Source organism: Lytechinus pictus, chromosome 7, assembly GCF_037042905.1.
Source record: "Lytechinus pictus isolate F3 Inbred chromosome 7, Lp3.0, whole genome shotgun sequence".
In the NCBI taxonomy this organism is placed as follows: domain Eukaryota; kingdom Metazoa; phylum Echinodermata; class Echinoidea; order Temnopleuroida; family Toxopneustidae; genus Lytechinus; species Lytechinus pictus.
Window position 1 is genome coordinate 3,898,985 of NC_087251.1, and position 17,504 is coordinate 3,916,488.

At 35.9% G+C, this 17,504-nt stretch overlaps 2 protein-coding genes across 2 annotated transcripts in view; both read right to left on the reverse strand.

Moving 5' to 3' along the window:
- Positions 1–6,834, reverse strand: part of LOC129265600 (nidogen-1-like) — a 42,975-nt gene extending 36,141 nt beyond the window's left edge. Inside the window, exon 1 of the mRNA XM_064101704.1 lies at positions 6,471–6,834. Coding sequence (XP_063957774.1) covers positions 6,471–6,752 — 282 coding nt within the window. The 5' untranslated portion in view covers positions 6,753–6,834. The remainder of the gene's footprint in view (positions 1–6,470) is intronic.
- Positions 6,835–13,771: 6,937 nt separating this feature from the next.
- LOC129265123 (uncharacterized) lies at positions 13,772–16,231 on the reverse strand. The gene is made up of 2 exons (XM_054903112.2): positions 15,842–16,231; positions 13,772–15,336 (listed from the first exon to the last, which is right to left on the reverse strand). Exon 2 carries the CDS (start codon positions 15,326–15,328, stop codon positions 14,564–14,566), a length of 765 nt encoding a protein of 254 aa, XP_054759087.1. The 5' UTR covers positions 15,329–15,336; positions 15,842–16,231; the 3' UTR covers positions 13,772–14,563.
- Positions 16,232–17,504: the final 1,273 nt, after the last annotated feature.

A 17,504-nucleotide genomic window follows, 5' to 3' on the forward strand; every position in this document is an offset into this window, starting at 1 on the left:
TATGATGGTAATTCAACAAATACCCCCAACATGGCCAAAGTTCATTGACCTTAAATGACCTTTGACCTGTGACCTGAAACTTGGACGGGATGTTCAAAGATCCTTGATTACTCTTATGTCCAAGTTTCATGAATCAGATCCATAAACTTTCAAAGTTATGGTGGTAATTCAACAGATACCCCCCCCCCCCCACATGGCCAAAGTTCATTGACCTTTGACGTTGGTCATGTGACCTGAAATTCGCACAGGATGTTCAGTGATACTTGATTACTCAATACATGTATGTCCAAGTTTTATGAACTACATGTAGACCAATAAACTTTTTAAAAAGTTATGATGGTAATTCAACAAATACCCCCAACTTGGCCAAAGTTCATTGACCCTACATGACCTTTGACCTTGATCATGTGACCTGAAACTCGCACAGGATGTCCAGTGATACTTGATATGTCCAAGTTTCATGAATCAGACCCATAAACTTTCAAATTTATGATGGTAATTCAACAGATACTCCCAAATTTGGCCAAGTTCATTGAACCTAAATGACCTTTGACCTTAGTCATGTGATGTGAAACTCAAGCAGGATGTTCAGTAATACTTGAGTAAACTTATGTCCAAGTTTCATGAACTAGGTCCATATATTTTCTAAATTATGATGACATTTCAAAAACTTAACCTTAGGTTAAGATTTTGATGTTGATTCCCCCAACGTGGTCTAAGTTCATTGACCCTAAATGACCTTTGACCTTTGACCTTGGTCATGTGACATGAAACTCAGGCAGAATGTTCAGTAATACTTGATTAACCTTATGGCCAAGTTTCATGAACTAGGTCCATATACTTTTTAAGTTATGCTGTCATTTCAAAAACTTAACCTTCGGTTAAGATTTGGTGTTGACGCCGCCCGCCGCCGTCGGAAAAGCGGCGCCTATAGTCTCACTCTGCTATAAGGGGGGCAAAAATTGAATGGGTCACTAGTAAAGATTTAAAGATTTATTAGATTTAAAGATTTATTAAAAACATGTGATCGCAGCTTCAAAGCTGAATTGGCAGTGTTTTATAATTAAAAATAAAAAATTAAATTAAAAAATAAGCAATATATAACAAAAGAATCAAGAAATAACAATCAAATTTATAAATTCAAAATATTATGGTATACTCAAGGTAATAGTGGTAATTTAAGACAATATTTTAAAAGCTAAAAGAAAATGTATTTTAAAGATTTTAGACCGTCATACAATGAGACCATCAGAGAAGGTTGAGCGGAACATCAATACGAAATTATAATGATGCCATATGTATTTTAAAAACAATTTAATAAAAGAAAATTCGTTTTACCCTCTGTATAAAGTGTTAGCAATTGAAAAAGGTAAAATCAGTAACTGGCTAGTGTAAGAGTAACTTAGGAAAATAGTTCACAAGAAATCAAATGTGAATATACACAATAATCAAGATAAATTAATGGTACTATAAATTAAAATGTTTCAAAATACATGAAAGAAATTGCTTAAAATAATAAAAAGGGACATGTAATATATATCAAATAATTCTCATGCGAAACTGAGTTTAGTGTTCAACAAGCGGATTATGTATGATTAGGATTAAGATTAGAATGGTATTTCAGTATACATGTACCAGTATAATTCACAATAATGAAACATTGCCAAGGGTTTAGACAAGTTTTCAACTTATAAATGGAAAACTACTCTCTTTCCAAATTTCCATGACAGTGTGAACTACTGTTCACCTAATGTTATTCATACACTCTTATCAAAGAGTTTATAGAGCTTCACCATTATAGCACTTCACACTACTGCCAAAGCTACTACTGACAAAGTCTACCACAGAGGAGCAGCCCAAGCTACAAACCATTGCTATGAATGGAACAATACCCACTTCTTCTCTATTGTTGTCCCACCACCCTGTAAAACATGCCAGCTCCACGGTGTCTGTGTTTTGCAACACAAACTGACTGCCATTTATATTCTAGCATTCAATTGGAAACTCACAGCACTCCCTCTGCATTTCGGCATGGGAAAAGAAATTCTTACAATGGTTCTACAAGTCTGACAATACATTGATTTGATGAACAAATCTTTTCACAGATTCAGACAAATCGTGCTACAATTATAAGTAATTTCATATCCAATTACACATATTTATATCTCATGTGAGAAGAGAGTGCAATCATGCATTAGACCTACTCCCTCCTCAAAGCCAAATCTGTTTTGATTTCAGCTTCACTAGTCTAATGGAATTCCTGATGAAACAAGTTCAACCAGAAGTTTAGCACAAAACTTCCAGGAGACAAAGTGGGGTTGACATACAATACTTCAATGATATATTACAGCAACCTCATTTTTTTTTGTTAACTCCCTGCTGTGTAATTGCTCCCCAAGGTGTATCATATTTTAGTGGAGGTAAAAGACCCCATTAAATTCAATATGAATTCAAAGATATTTCTTAGATTTGAGGTTGATAAGAAGGGCACAGTAACAAGGCCTGCTGGCATACTGATTTTGAGAAATAAAGAAGGTTTGGTTTTTAAGTCAAGTTTTATGTTTTTACAGTATCTCCTGACTTGCCATAAATCTAATACACACAAAATGTATCAAATAGTTTCTGCATAAAAATGTAGATGACTGAAAAGTAATTGAATTCCTTACATACTTTTAAAGTTCAACCATAATAAAATAATAAAACTTAGATGTGTCCGAGGCTAATATTTGTTAAAGAATGGTATTATATAGTTTACAAAGCCTCACTGAATGATGCACAAAAAAGTAGGCCTAAAACCTTTCTTGCATAACATGACAACCTTACACAAACTACAAGAAGAATATTGCATTACATTCTTCATATTCAGGGGCAAGGTGGGTGTTTCATAAAGCTGTTCACAAGTTAAGAGTGACTTTAAGAACAATTGGTGATCCTTTCTTGTGGTAAATGGTATTGGCGATGGTTTAGCATGTAAAAAAGGTTTACCGTACCAGTCGCTCTTAAAGTTGCTCTTACCACAAGAAAGGATCACCAGTCGTTCTTAAAGTTGCTTTTAACTTATGAACAGCTTTATGAAACTGCCCCTTGGTCTTACAGACATTAAAACAAGGAACAATTCCCTACCAGTGGAGTGAGTACTGGATCATGATCATATGCCAGCCCAATCGCCAATACAACAGGAAAGTGTCAAATAACTTTACATTTTTAAGAGGAACAATCAGAGAAGATTGAGTTGTGGCAGCTGAAGCCATGGACTATTGATTGAACATGTCAATGGAGTCATAGTAGAGCTCTCATGCCTGAAACCTGACCCTAAAATGACAGAGGATGTCCTTTCTTTTCTCTTCTCTTGATACCAATAGCACTACTGTATGTCACACACCCCTTTCAGAGCAATGAACATCCCCTATTGTGTACCCCTATATCAATCAAGTAGAGTCCTGGAAGGGGGGTAATCTAGTGACTAACACCAGACAATAAACTTCCTGTGGGTAATTTAAGTAGATTTGGTCGAAGTCATCTCTACCCCAAAAGATACACAAAATAAATATGAATCCTAAGCTGCAAGCAAATGTAGCCGAAGCTTCCAATTATGTTGATCATTGTCATGAAATAAGTTAGTCCAAACTAAAAAATCATATTACTCCACATACCAACTAACTGCTATACAATAAACTTTCAGATTTTAATCATGTTCTAATTAAGAAAAAACCTAATAACCACAGGTCTAGGGAGGAAAGTTCACATATAAAAACATAACAATTTCAGGAAAATCAAGTTGACCATATCATAGGCAAATTTTTCAAGTGTTTTTCATGATTACAAACATGTACTTTAACATTTTCTTACCAACATCTACTTTGACATTTCTATGATAAAGTATAACAACAAGGGCAAATCCATGCAAATGTCTACTATACTCTACCAATATGCTTTTCACACTGCATTTCCTTAACCCCATATTATCCTTAACCCCATACTATCTTCTTTCTTTTTTCACACTGTCTTTATTAACCCCGGACTATCGCACAGCTCATGAATATTGATGATTTTGCCACACAGAGCGTGATTAACGTGCAATTTCGACTTCTTTGATTGGCTAATGCCTAGCCCCACTTTTCCTTAGCCCAGTTTCGTTTCACACTGTATATCTTAGCACTGCAATTGTAGTGCTAGCTCCGCAATTAGCCAGCTAACCCTGCTTTTTTGCAGGGCCAGTACCGTACTATTTACCATGCTAGCCCACTTTGCTAAAACGTAGTGTGAAACAGAAGAGGGCTAAGCTTAACCCTCGGATATTGGTGGGGCTAAGACACCCCCCCCCCCTGAGCCCCACCAATTCCCCAGGGTTATTTTTTAAGGAAAATATGTGCAGTGTGAAAAGCATAGAAGAAGCTACAAGTAGGGCTATTTCTGTCAGACACAGGTTGTCGGGCACACATACACACTAAAGTAGTCTAGAGTCCACAAGAAAAAATATCAAGCAAGTATGAAAGAGCAAGCATACACTACATACATGTACATGTGTACACAGTCAGAAAATTTACTTTCAAAAGTCTTCCTTTCAATCAAGATGCAGTGTTCCGAGACACTGGATTAGATTAGAGGCCATCTAAATTCCATTGAAACACTTAATGAACTCTTTGGCACAGGATTAACCTTTGAGATTAAGGGGTCTATCTAACAGCCCCTAGGCATTACAATATATATGACTGATCGTTCACTACTTTCATACCTCTCAATAGGCGTTGCTGCACCATCCCGAGTTTGCTCAATCTCGAGATTTTAGCCCGATCGGCCCTCTTCGCGATTAATCTCGAGATTCAAGAAACCCCGTCTCACCATCGCAAGAAGAGCGATGCCTGCTCGAGCGAGGCATCGATGCATTATGGTCTGACGCCGTGAATAAATAATCCCCAGTGCGTCTGCACCTACGAATTAGTGCGATATTTCGTAAAATAGCGTGCTATTTTGCAAATAATCCTAAGTTGACTTGGGATTGCAATCTTGAGATTTATCCTACGAACTAGCGCGATAATTGCGTCTCCATTGCAAATAATCTCGAGATTGTTCAGATCGGGATAATTTGCCGGATCAGAAATAGCGCGCTAATTTGAAAACTCGGGATGGTGCAGATGGCCCTAATATTTCCTGAAACTTAATTTATTTACATAAGACTAAAAGTATTAAGAACAAGTTTGCCAAGTCTCCCTGACCCACATATTATTCATAATCTAACACACTGGGGAAGATGTTTCAAATGTGAAAAATTTAACTCAATGATAAAAAGGTTCAAAGATATTGGAAAAAATGCATCCCACCGCCATGTTTACACCAGCAGTTACATCACGACCTAATGTCAATGGGTGATTTAAAGTTCGGTGTTGACCTTTTGGTGTTGGTGTTAGGTCAATTTTTACACAAGTATAACACCACACATCAAATGAAGATGGTCCTGAAAAATCACTCACTAGTTGTTGAGATGTCAATATTGTGATATGGATCAGTTTTACAAACTCAGAATAGGTTTTGGAGTTAGGGAAAGCAATCCAAATTCCAACACTAACACCGGACTTGAAATCACCCATTGTACAGGTATGTATGGTATTGTTAATTGAGCATAAAAAGAACAGTATTTTGTGTCTAAAATATGACATAGGATCAAACAGACTGTGTGCAATGTCACTGTACTAGAAGTCTAATTTGGATGGCCTTACTTTCAAGTTGATCTTAATCATACCTGTCCCCTGTCAGTGACAGTTTCAAAGATTCATCAAAGGTCAAAGTCATGAATCAAAATAATGTGGAGGTGCCGTGGCCGATTGGTCTAATTGTTCGATCCCCAACCCAGGCACACCGCATCACCTTTGCTCTTAAGCAAGGTATAAATAGTGATCTTTTATCATATATTCAATCAAATAAATTGAAATGCTATTTATTCTTGGTAACTATGTGTGCCCTTGTTTTTTCTTTTAATATAGACGTAACAAATTCCATTATTTTGAAAATGCAAACAAATTGGTTATTGATCTAATATGTAAATCAACATAGAAATACTGGTATATTTGTTGATGGTTGGTTTTAGGAACTCTTCAAAATAAATTGTATGACTGAAAATAAATCATTCAAAGTCTCCAAACCACGTTGTAATTAATAAATTTAATCGTCTGAACTGAAGTTCTGGCATTTGGCAAAGGCTACCTTCTTGTGAATGTGATGTGAAATAATGCCCACATACCCTGGCCTGGGTACCCAAATTAAACTCAAGTCTTTAAGATCAAACAACCCATATCAACTGGTTCTTACCTTTGGCTTTGATCCTCCTCATAACTTTATTATCATGATTCTGATACATACACACTGATTTACGAAATCCACCTGAAAACGGGTCATACAATGAGTGCATTGTTCCATATTATAGGCCTACACGTAGTAACTTATTAAAGCATTTTGGTAAAAAAAAAACTTACATGAAGTACAGATTGCTCCTCTCCTAAAAATGTAAAATGATCTCTGAACGTAATGGAAAGAGTCGTCTTGCTTCTCCTACTCAGCTTCTTGTTGGCGGTTCCATCTCCAAAAGGAAAGAATTGTTCCCGAGGCAAACATTGCACGACAGCAACGAGAGCTGCTAAAAATCCTAGGAGAAGTTTCATGATGCCTACCGTTACGGCAAAGCTTTCCTCGCAAATGGTAGTGGGTCGTCGTCTGCTAAACTCTGGACTGGTATTTTGGTGGTATGGCCGGTGCATGCACTCTAGCTCTGTATGAACTGCACGGCCGCGCGCACTCACGAACCCACTGCGGAGATCCGCCGATGATCCGATGATTTCGAGAGTGCAAAACGGCTAATGGGGGTGAGCTGAGCCCCTTCGTGGGGGTCGTGTCGAGGCGGTGGTGGGGGTGGGAGGGGTGTCAGTGGAAGCCTGGGCCAAGGTAGGAGACGGTTGCCCCTAATACTTCAAATGGGATCGGAATCTAAAGGTGTCCTCTGCTCTAAAAAAAAACAAAATAAATAATAAATAAAAAAACATAAGTCCCATAAGTCCAAATAGATTTTTAAAAAGAAAAAAAACCTAGATAATATAAATCAAATAGCTTGCGCTTCGCGTTTGCAGAATTTTTCAATTAAATACCCATCATGTTCTTGATCGCAAAATATGCTTAGAATGTCCAGGTTTCATGTCTAAAATAAAAAAAAAATCAGCTAGCGCTTCGCACCAAGTGTTTAGATAGGCCTATAGTATTTATCCTGTTAATGGTAAAATTGCTTTGCCCTGTTTTAGATCTAAATCTCTGTATACAAGTCAGCTCGTGCTTAATTCCATGTTCTTTGTAGAAAAAAAAATCGGGCCTGAACTGTTATGGTCTGTATATAAACGCTCGCATTAATTGTCTGTTAAATACCCATTATAATTACGATTGCAAAAAGTGGTTAACCTACTAAGTTTTCAGTCACAAACTTAAAGAAAATAAATTCGCGCTCGCATTATTTGTTTGGTGAGATAAATGTTCTATTCAAGAGTCACTGCAAACAGTCCCTTTACATGTCAGTATATTAATAATTTCAGCTCACGCTTCGTGCACACATGAATAATTTAGTTAGATACTCTTATTGTTTATGATGGCAAAAAGTGATTAGAATTAATGTCAAGGTTTCAGGTCGGAAAATCATAATTTCAGCTCGCGTTTCGCGCTTAAATCAATAGGTAATGCCTATGTATCCATCCCATTCATGGTTATACACAATGTGCTTATAATATTCATGTTTAAGGTCGAGATATTAAAAAATTCAGCTCGCGCTTCGCGCTCGGACTATTTGATTTGTGAGATATGTATTTTTTAAACTATACATTCAACTGGATTCATGCTCAAATTTTTACCATGTTGTATTTGTGTTTTGTTTATTGATCATATGAATATTTATTAGGAGGCTGCAAGCTTCGCTTTTTAAGAGCTTCTTCAGTTTCTGACCTGATAGTATCTTGATTATTTAAATTATACATATAGTTTCCTTGTTTTATTGATTATATATCAAGATGTATGTAACAAGTTTCCTTGTTTTATTGATTATATATCAAGATGTATGTAACAAAACTTATTGTAAATGGAAAATAAATGAAATGAACTAATGAAAATTTTATTCATGAGTCACTGCAAACGGTCATTAATAGGTCCCTTTACAGGTCAGTATAGTAATAATTTCAACTCACGCTTTGCGCACGCATGTTTAGTTTAGTTAAATACTCTTATAGGTTATGGTGACAACAAGTGATTAGAATGTCCAGATTTCAGGTCGGAAAAAATCAAAATTTCAGCTCGCGTTTCGCGCTGACATCAAGTTGTGCATGTATATCCATCCTATTCATGGTTACCTAATGTGCTTATAATATTCAGTTTTCAGGTCGAGATATTAAGAAACTTTCAGTTCGCGCTTCGCGCTCGAACTATTTGATTTGTGAGATAATTATTTTATTCATGAGTCACTGCAATCCTACTTTTGCAGGTCAGTATATAACAATTTTAATAACGCACTGGCATGAATCATTTAGTTCTATAAGTATCTTGCTCATGATTTAATATACTCTTCCTAGAATATTCAATTTTCAGGTACGAATAAAATTATATAACCAAAAAAAATAGCTCACGCTCGCATGATATATTAACCTCATGCGATACAGTATAATTTCTGTCTTTAATTAGGACTAAAGACGAAAAGAAAAATGATTTAAAGAAAACGAAAAACATATTTTTGCGGCAGATTGGGAGAAATGTGAATGAAAATATTACCCGCCCCTCCTATCTGGAACTGCCCTGGGTATGACTTAAGAAAATAGGACCGATGAGAATGTGAAACACTTGAATCATGGTCGTCGGTCGTTGGTAATCGTTACCGATATGTCGGTAATCAAGGGCCGCCAACCCCCCCCCCCCCCCGACCAAAATCCAATCGAAACCAGTTGGATTCCCAATGGTTTTAATTGGTTTCAACTGGTTTCAATTTGTTTTAACTGGAATGTTACAATTTCCAATTGAAACCAACTGGAACCAGTTGGCTAACTGGAAATCCTAACTGGAACCCGAAAATGACTTCTGACTGGAACCAGTTGGGTATAACTGGAAATCCTAACTGGATCCAGTTGGATAACTGGAAATTACTTCCAATTGGTTTCCAATTGGAAATTTTTCCAGTTACCCAACCGGATCAAGTTGAAACCGGTTGATTTGCATAATCTGCCAATGTGTACAGATTAATGTTTTATGTGATTCATCATCATTTACAATGTATCTATTCATTTCTTTTCATTTTCAAGTGCCACACTTGTTTAAGATAAATGTTGAGAATACTTAGCATTAAAAACCATGTTCATAAATGTAATAGATTATAATTACAACAGATTAAAAGATAATTAGAACACCACTACCTGTTACCAAATTACATCAAATACAAATACTTTTATATTTAAATTTAATTATGGTATTAATAGACATAACAGTCTAATGTATCAATTTTCTTCCGCTCGCGCTTCGCGCTCGCATCAATTACCGTTTAGTTACATACCTATCCCTCTCATGATTACAAAATGTGCTTAGAATGACAAGTTCTTTATTGGTCGGAATGTCACAAATTTTTAGCTCGCGCTTCACGCTCGCATTATTTAATTGCTGAAATATGTATCGTCTTCATGGGTAACTGCAAACAGTCCTTAACAGATCCCTTTTCGATCAGGCCAGAACATTAAAATATAAATTTCTGCTCGCACTTGGTGTTCGCGGTAATTATCTAGTTATATACGCATCTTGTTCAGGATCACAAATATTGCCCAGAATGTTAAATTTTCAGGACAAAATACATGAAAGTTAAAAAAAAAATATCTCGCACTTTTAATATAGGGCTATGAGATTATTTCATAATTATGTTGTTTTATAAGAAAATAGCTAAGACGTGACTGTGAGGACTACCCCTAATTCAACGAAACAAAAATCAATTTTGAGCGACCGATCGGGGGAAATTATTTCGGGCCTCACCCCCTATTGGCGAAAGCTGGATCCGCCCCTGTGACACTTTCACACACAGAAAAAATCGCCCCCCCCCCATTAAAAAGCTAGGACCCCCAGTGCACCCGGAAAAAAATCCTAGCTTCGCCACGATTCGATTTTCATTATTTTATTTCAGTGAGAAAGTAAGATACGCATCCTGTTCATTGTAACGAAAAAGTGGTAATTAAGAAAAAAAATTAACACGCAATCCTCGCTCTCATTATTTTACAAGCGAGATACGTATCCTCTCCCCAAATCCCAATAAACATTCTTTGAAATTACCCCCTTTTCAGGCAGGTCAATAGGCTTGTTTCAAATATTCTCAGCGAACTGAGTTTGCATATAGTTAGATACTATTTTGGGGGGAATAAACAACAAGGTCTTAATTTTAAAAGAAAATATGCACAGTTTTGGATTGGAATGTCAGAATTTTTCTTAACACATTTTTTGCTCGCTTATAATACACCAATCTTGTTCAAAATAAATAAATAGATAACTTACTGCTTAGAAAATGACCCATTACCATTTAGGTCATACCTTTCAAAGCGCAATTGCCCCCCAAATAGAATGAAAACAGAGTTTACAGGGGGCGCTATTTCACAGAAAGGTCGGTGTCGTATATGGTGCACTGATACATTTCTCATCTGCAAAAACAGTGGCGTAACTACGAGGGGAGGGGGGGGGGGAGAAACGTAGTGGGGGGAAGAAAAAAATTATTGTACATTATATAGTGTTACATTATTATATATTTCATATTTTATTAAATAAGAAATATTTTGTTCATAACTTTATGAAACAATTTGCTTAGGCCTACACTGTAAAAAATGAAGTACTAATTTAGCACTTACTGTGCTTGTATAGTGACTGCACTACGAGTGCTGATTTTCTAGTTTAAATTTGAACTAGAAAATCAGCACTCGTAGTGCAGTCACTATACAACCACTGTAAGTGCTAAATTAGCACTTCATTTCTTACAGTGTATGTGTTCATCATTCCTGGTGCTCGCATAATACTCTTGTACTATAAAAAGATCCCATTTTCAAGTCAATATACACCAAATATATTTCATCACACTTCGAGTTATTATTGTTTTATGTAGTGACATATGCTTCTTTTTCATGACTACTTAAAGTGACTCCCCCCTTTTATGTCTAAACACACTTCCAGTCCGTGATTACGTTCGTATTGGTGGATTGGGAGGGGGTGAGATATGTCTGCTCTTCATAAAAACAGTCCTTAAAATGTCCTTTTTTCTGGTCTGAATATCAAAATGTTAAGATCGCGCTCCCATCATTTGGTAAGTGAAATACGTATGGTCTTAGTAAATTCCTACAAACAAGCCTTAGAATACCCCTCTTCAGACCTGAATTTCAAAAAAATTCAGCTCGCGCTTCGCGCTCGCAATATTTGATTAGTGAGATATGTATCATGATGTTCATGTTCATGATTGCAATGACTACAAAATGTGCTTCATGTAATTATGTGTAAATTTAACAAAATCCGCAGCGGATTTATGAGATATGTATGCTCTTCATGAATTCCTTAAAAAATAGCCCTTAAAATGTCCCTGTTTGGGGTCAATACATAAAAAAAAAACCAGCTTGCGCTTCGCGCTCGTATTGTTTGTTTAGTCAGAAAGGTATGTATCATATTAGAAAATTTGCTTATAATGTCCCTTTTTTAGGTCTAAATATAAAAACAATGCAGCTCGCGCTTCGCGCTCGCATTATTTGACCAGTGAGATACATATCCGTTTAATGGCATGTTCTATTGGCACATCAGTCCGTAAAATGTCTCTATTAGGTCAGTATACCTGACAATTGAGCGCGCTTCGCGCGCCCTCTAATTGACTCAAAATTTTTGCTGGTGCCCCCCCCCAATGCCTTGATTCACGGTACGCCACTATGCAAAAATAAGTAAAATCAGTGCATGGTATTTACAATAATACATTGTACATGTCTGTATGTCAGTCGCATCCACCAAAATGGTAGCAGTCATTATAGATTTGAAGATTGGAAATGAAGGATAGGCCTGCCGAAAAATGAAGAGCTTGATTCCAAAAGGGGCTAAATCCACTTTTGACCAAATTGATTTTTTATACAAATATATGTATCTTAGACGTGGGAATGCAACATATCGCATTTGATTTTTTTGGGAAAGGTTAGTAAAATTATATTGCAAATTTGAGTTTTGTTCTAAAAGGAGCTAAATCCGCTATACGGTTATATCCACTATACAGTTATTCATTCATATATATTTTTTTCTTTTTCTAATTTTCAATGGATAAAGCATCAGAAAACATGTGAAATGTACTCTGCTAGCCATATTCATGTGTTTTATGTTCGATTTCCAATATCAAACATGTTTCAATCGGCAAAAATTGACGTTTTCAATCCATGAAAAATAGAATTTAAAAAATTCTTTAACAATTCATAATGATTTAAAAAAACATGATTTAATTAATCTTAGATAACTATCATAAATAAAATAATGAAATCAAATGAAGAGTTTTCGCAAAATCTCAATTCACTCGGTTCTCTTTTTCTGATTTTGATCAAAATTAACTGGATAATTTCCTTTTCTTTTCTCCATTCCTATTTTCTCTGATTCACATCCCTCAATAGGGATCCCACCCGAGTGGAAAGTTTCTTAATAGAAAAAAGAGAAACCGATAAGTTGAAAGTTTGAATGAATCAGGATAAGCAATATGGCAGTATTGTCTATTTGACCTTTCACATGGGTGAATTCATAGTGGTGACAATTTCTCCATGAGAAATGTCATTTTCCAAAGGTTATAACCAGAATTATATATTTTTCTTCTATACATGTGAGGACATAAATGGAACAATAAGACTTCGAGGGAATGTGGGCCCAGAAAAAAACCCTCATATTCCTGATTTTTAACTACATTCATGATTTGAGTTTTCTTGGCCACTTGTCACTATTATTATCTTTTTAGATCATAATTTCTTATTCCTGGTCCGATTTCATTCAAAATTTATCAATTCTGCTTCAACTCATACATTATCACAAATGTTTGATTTCTCTTTGATATGTGACTAAAATTTTCTGCTTTTTATCTCTCTCCTTCAACACATTCATTTTATCACAAATGTTTGATTTCTCTTTGATGACTAAAATATTCTGTATTTCTTATCTCTCTCCTTCAACACATACATTATCACAAATGTTTGATTTCTCTTTGATATGTGACAAAAATGTTCTGCTTTTTATCTCTCCTTCAACACATTCATTTTATCACAAATGTTTGATTTCTCTTTGATGACTAAAATATTCTGTATTTCTTATCTCTCTCCTTCAACACATACATTATCACAAATGTTTGATTTCTCTTTGATGACTAAAATATTCTGTATTTCTTATCTCTCTCCTTCAACACATAACTTCATTTTAGTTTTTTTTTACATGTTTTTTTTTTTCAACTACTCGTATTCACATCTTCCTCATACACACCACTTCTGTCTCTCTCTTTATTTTGCACATGTGTATCTAATCCCCTGTCCATCTCACAAACTCACCCCCTCCCCTGAGCCGGTGACCCCCCCCCCTCCCTCCCGCCCTCTTTACATGTATACTTCTTTACCCCCCCCCCCATCTCCACTTCTATTTACTATCTTCCTAGCTATATTTATGAAGAGACACTTGGCTTAAATAAAGCATAATGCATTCAAAATAATGAGAACAGAATCAACTGATTAAACAGAATAAATTGATTATTAAAGTTTAATTTCCAAAGTTACTATCAATATACAGTAAGATGAAAAACAAAGTTACATATACATGTACAGTATCAATTTTGCTATGCATACATTGCAGTCAAAATATGTCAAAAGTGATGATGATACAAGCTTCCAAATGCAATAACAAGTGTCCAATGAAATCCAATCCGTATAGGTAAAGTATATAAGAAAAAAATAAGTTTTTATACCATTTGCAATCATTGCATGGTAAAAATTCATTCAGATTTGTTACATTTGCTTCAAGCAAAATTTGATTTAATTATAACCAATGTTGAGGTAAAAATTTTGAAAATTTACAAGATCATTTAGTTTGCTTCAAGCAAAACTTGAATTCAGTAAAAAGTGCCCCAAATATATCTTATCTAAAATATATAATGCAATTTTTGCTTAAATATTTTGTTTAAAATGTTAAAAACGCTTACAAGCAGGTGGTATAATTACCACAATTACTGCAATTGAAGACTTTAAATATAATAAAATGCATTCTTTGAATAATTATCAATCAAAACCACCAATGAACTTGATGAATGCATGAGATGATCATATGACTAAAATTTGAATAGAAATAAATGAAGTGCTATAAGAAATAAAAAAATTGAAAATTATAAACTATGCTTGTTTCCAAGCAATTGCAATAAATACTGGTTATCAATTTTCACCCAGACTGGCTGTTGTAATTGGAAACAACATGGTCCTTGGACAGAGTCTCTTTCTCCAGATTGAATTGTCTTTAAAAAGTCAATGTTCATTGTTCAATGTCATCACGAATTCTGTTCCTGCTCTTGCTGGTCAGCTAGATCACTCCATGATCTCCTATCATCATCCATCTCCTCCTCCCATTCTTCGTCTTCGTACTCATCATCGTCATCATCACTCTCCTCGCTCTCGTGAACTTCCGAAGCTGGGATGCGATCCCAGACATGGTACTTGTAGCGGTGGTAGAGACCATCTGGTTCCTCTGAAAGCCTCTCAGGAAGCGACCCTCTCATCCATGATTCGCTATCATCGGAGAGGTACCACACGTACTCAGGAGGAGGCTTGGTATGGACAACACCAACAATAGGACCTTGACCTTCTCTCACATGTTCCATGGCGCTGCCGTCACGACCTGGCTCAGGAAGGAAGCGGAGATCAGTTGCACTGTAGTGGATGCGACGGTCTCGTTCCTGGCGTGTGCGTTCAACAGACTCCTGGATCTCCCTCCAAAACTGTTCTTCGCCTTCACGATCCGCATCCGATATCCACTCTTCATCTGACTCGAACTCTGAAGAAGACACATCATCATCATCCTTCTTTCTTTCTGGCTCTGGTTCCTCCTCAACATCATCTTCCAAGTCTTCATCGTTCCATAATGGGTATCGGCCATGACCTCTGCAGGCGTGGTAGCAGGTGTGACCTTCTTTATTGCTGCACATGAAGAGAGATTCCCCGGCTCTAGTAAGGGCTGAGAAAGGTGGATCAGCAGTGGTAACCTCAGGTGCTACATGTTGTGCAGTTCTGGAGGATGAACGCAAGATGGGTGCCATAATGGAAGCTGTAAAAAGACAAGAGAGAGAGAGAAAATATTTGTTAGCTTGAGGACAATTTGAAACTAAATACTGGTACAAAGTAAGCTTTCCATGATTTATAACAAAGGTATAGTCAAGACCACTTTGACATATTTCATGATCTGCCTGAAGGCTTGTATTATACTATTATTAGGCTCTATATTGAAAATTCAATGACCATCATTTATGATAAAATTACAGAATTCATAGATACATAATTGATTAATAATGGCATATAAATAAATAAACGCTCCTAATGTAATGACGGCTGACATGTGTGTTAACGGTTATACATTACAATGCAATGAATATGCATGGTACGGGTATCAACAGTGCAAGAAGATAAGATCGGGAAATAACAGCCGCCATTATTTTTATACATTTTGTGGCATATAACTTATATTCTCTTGATCCGATCCCTCACTGAACTGTACTTCATCGCCATTAAGATGTCCTGTATGAAAAATAAGTGTTGTAAAGTATGATACTCACCTAATGATAATATCTTGTGAAGTAGCAATTCAACTGACAATGTTACTGCGTGTGTAGTATATATATCTCCGTATGGCCTGGTCGGTGATACTACATCGACAGGAGAGTTTAGTGGAAGCGTCGAACAGTCACTGTATTCAGTTGTGTTGACTTTGGAACGAATGAAAATGTTCTTCTGCTTTTCCAGTTAAATAAGCTGAGAAATATGCCCTCATCAACAACACTTGACCAATCAGGGTCTGGTGTTGTGGCTAAACAATAACTAAGGTCTAAGGAGGGGTGCAATTATCACCCCTTTAATTAAGGTATCGATAATCGCGAGTTTATCCGCGTTTCTTCAACACGACGACGGACACACTACCCGTCCGTTGGAATGTTGTGTGTATATCCGTGTGAGCATTATACAGCACGGCTTTATTTCGCGCGCTTTGTTATATTTATATGTGTGGGCGAGGGGTACTTTGTATACCCTTTGACCCTTTTGTCTCGCCACCCCACCCCAGTGGTATATCGGAGGCGGGATCGGAGGATGGGGAAGGGGATACCAGGTACACCATAAAGGATACCAGAAGATATCAGCTTTCTAAAAAAATCAATTGCACTAAATTAAGTGAAACTAAAAAATGACGAGCAATCATTGTGTAACTGAACCAGTTCAGAGTTTGATATATATACATGGACCCTACCATACATACATGATATCATGGAAACTGATCACCACATACACTTTTTTTCAATAATCAGTTTTAATTTTTGTACTATGTACATGCTCAGCTGCAATCAATTTGATGTTATTCTTCTGTAAGTATATTTTTTCGGATTATGTAGGCCTGTTTTTTTTTTTTTCTTTAACTGAACGGTCAATAAAGACAACAAACTAAAACAAACAAAAATGTGTGTACAGTGAAATGAAAAGTCGACTACAAAACAAAAATTATGTGTAAATTGGATTCCTCGCTATGAAGTATAAAATCACCTTCACTACATGGACCTAACCGATGCATGCAAAATAGTTTCTCAGTTTGATTTGAAAGGTAGATTTAGAAGCCAGGATTTTCTAATAACTTTTCTTTAATTCAGTAAAAATCAAATAAATACAAATACATGTGCCATTGAATTTGAACCAAACTTAATTAGAATAAAAAATAAATTACACGATTTTTTTTTTTTAAAGTTGTTAATCGAATAGCATCACTCTTATACGGGTAGATACAGAATTTGCCCTGAATAATCGAGGCAAATAGAGGAGATCAAAATAAAATGACTAGCGCCGAACAGCAATATTTGTATACGAATGACAAGACAAATGCCAATTTGAATGGTTTATTGCTTGTGCATTTCCATTTCTTATGGGTCATATAAACCTATCAAAATAATCTATTCGTTTTCAAGAAAATCCAACGTAAAATGAAAGAAAATTACGATAGAAATAACAGTAAATACATGAAATAAGGGTAATGATTCATTATAATGGCAAAAGGAAAAATGACTATTAATAATCATGATCCATTGATGTCTATCAACGAATATTAATGCATAATGCTCAATGTAAATTTAAAACATTAAGTATGTATATATTGTGAGACAACGAATTGTTAGTTTTGGGATGCCGTTAAACCATATGGAAGTTTGAAATATGGTGTGGTATATCAAATTTGTGAAT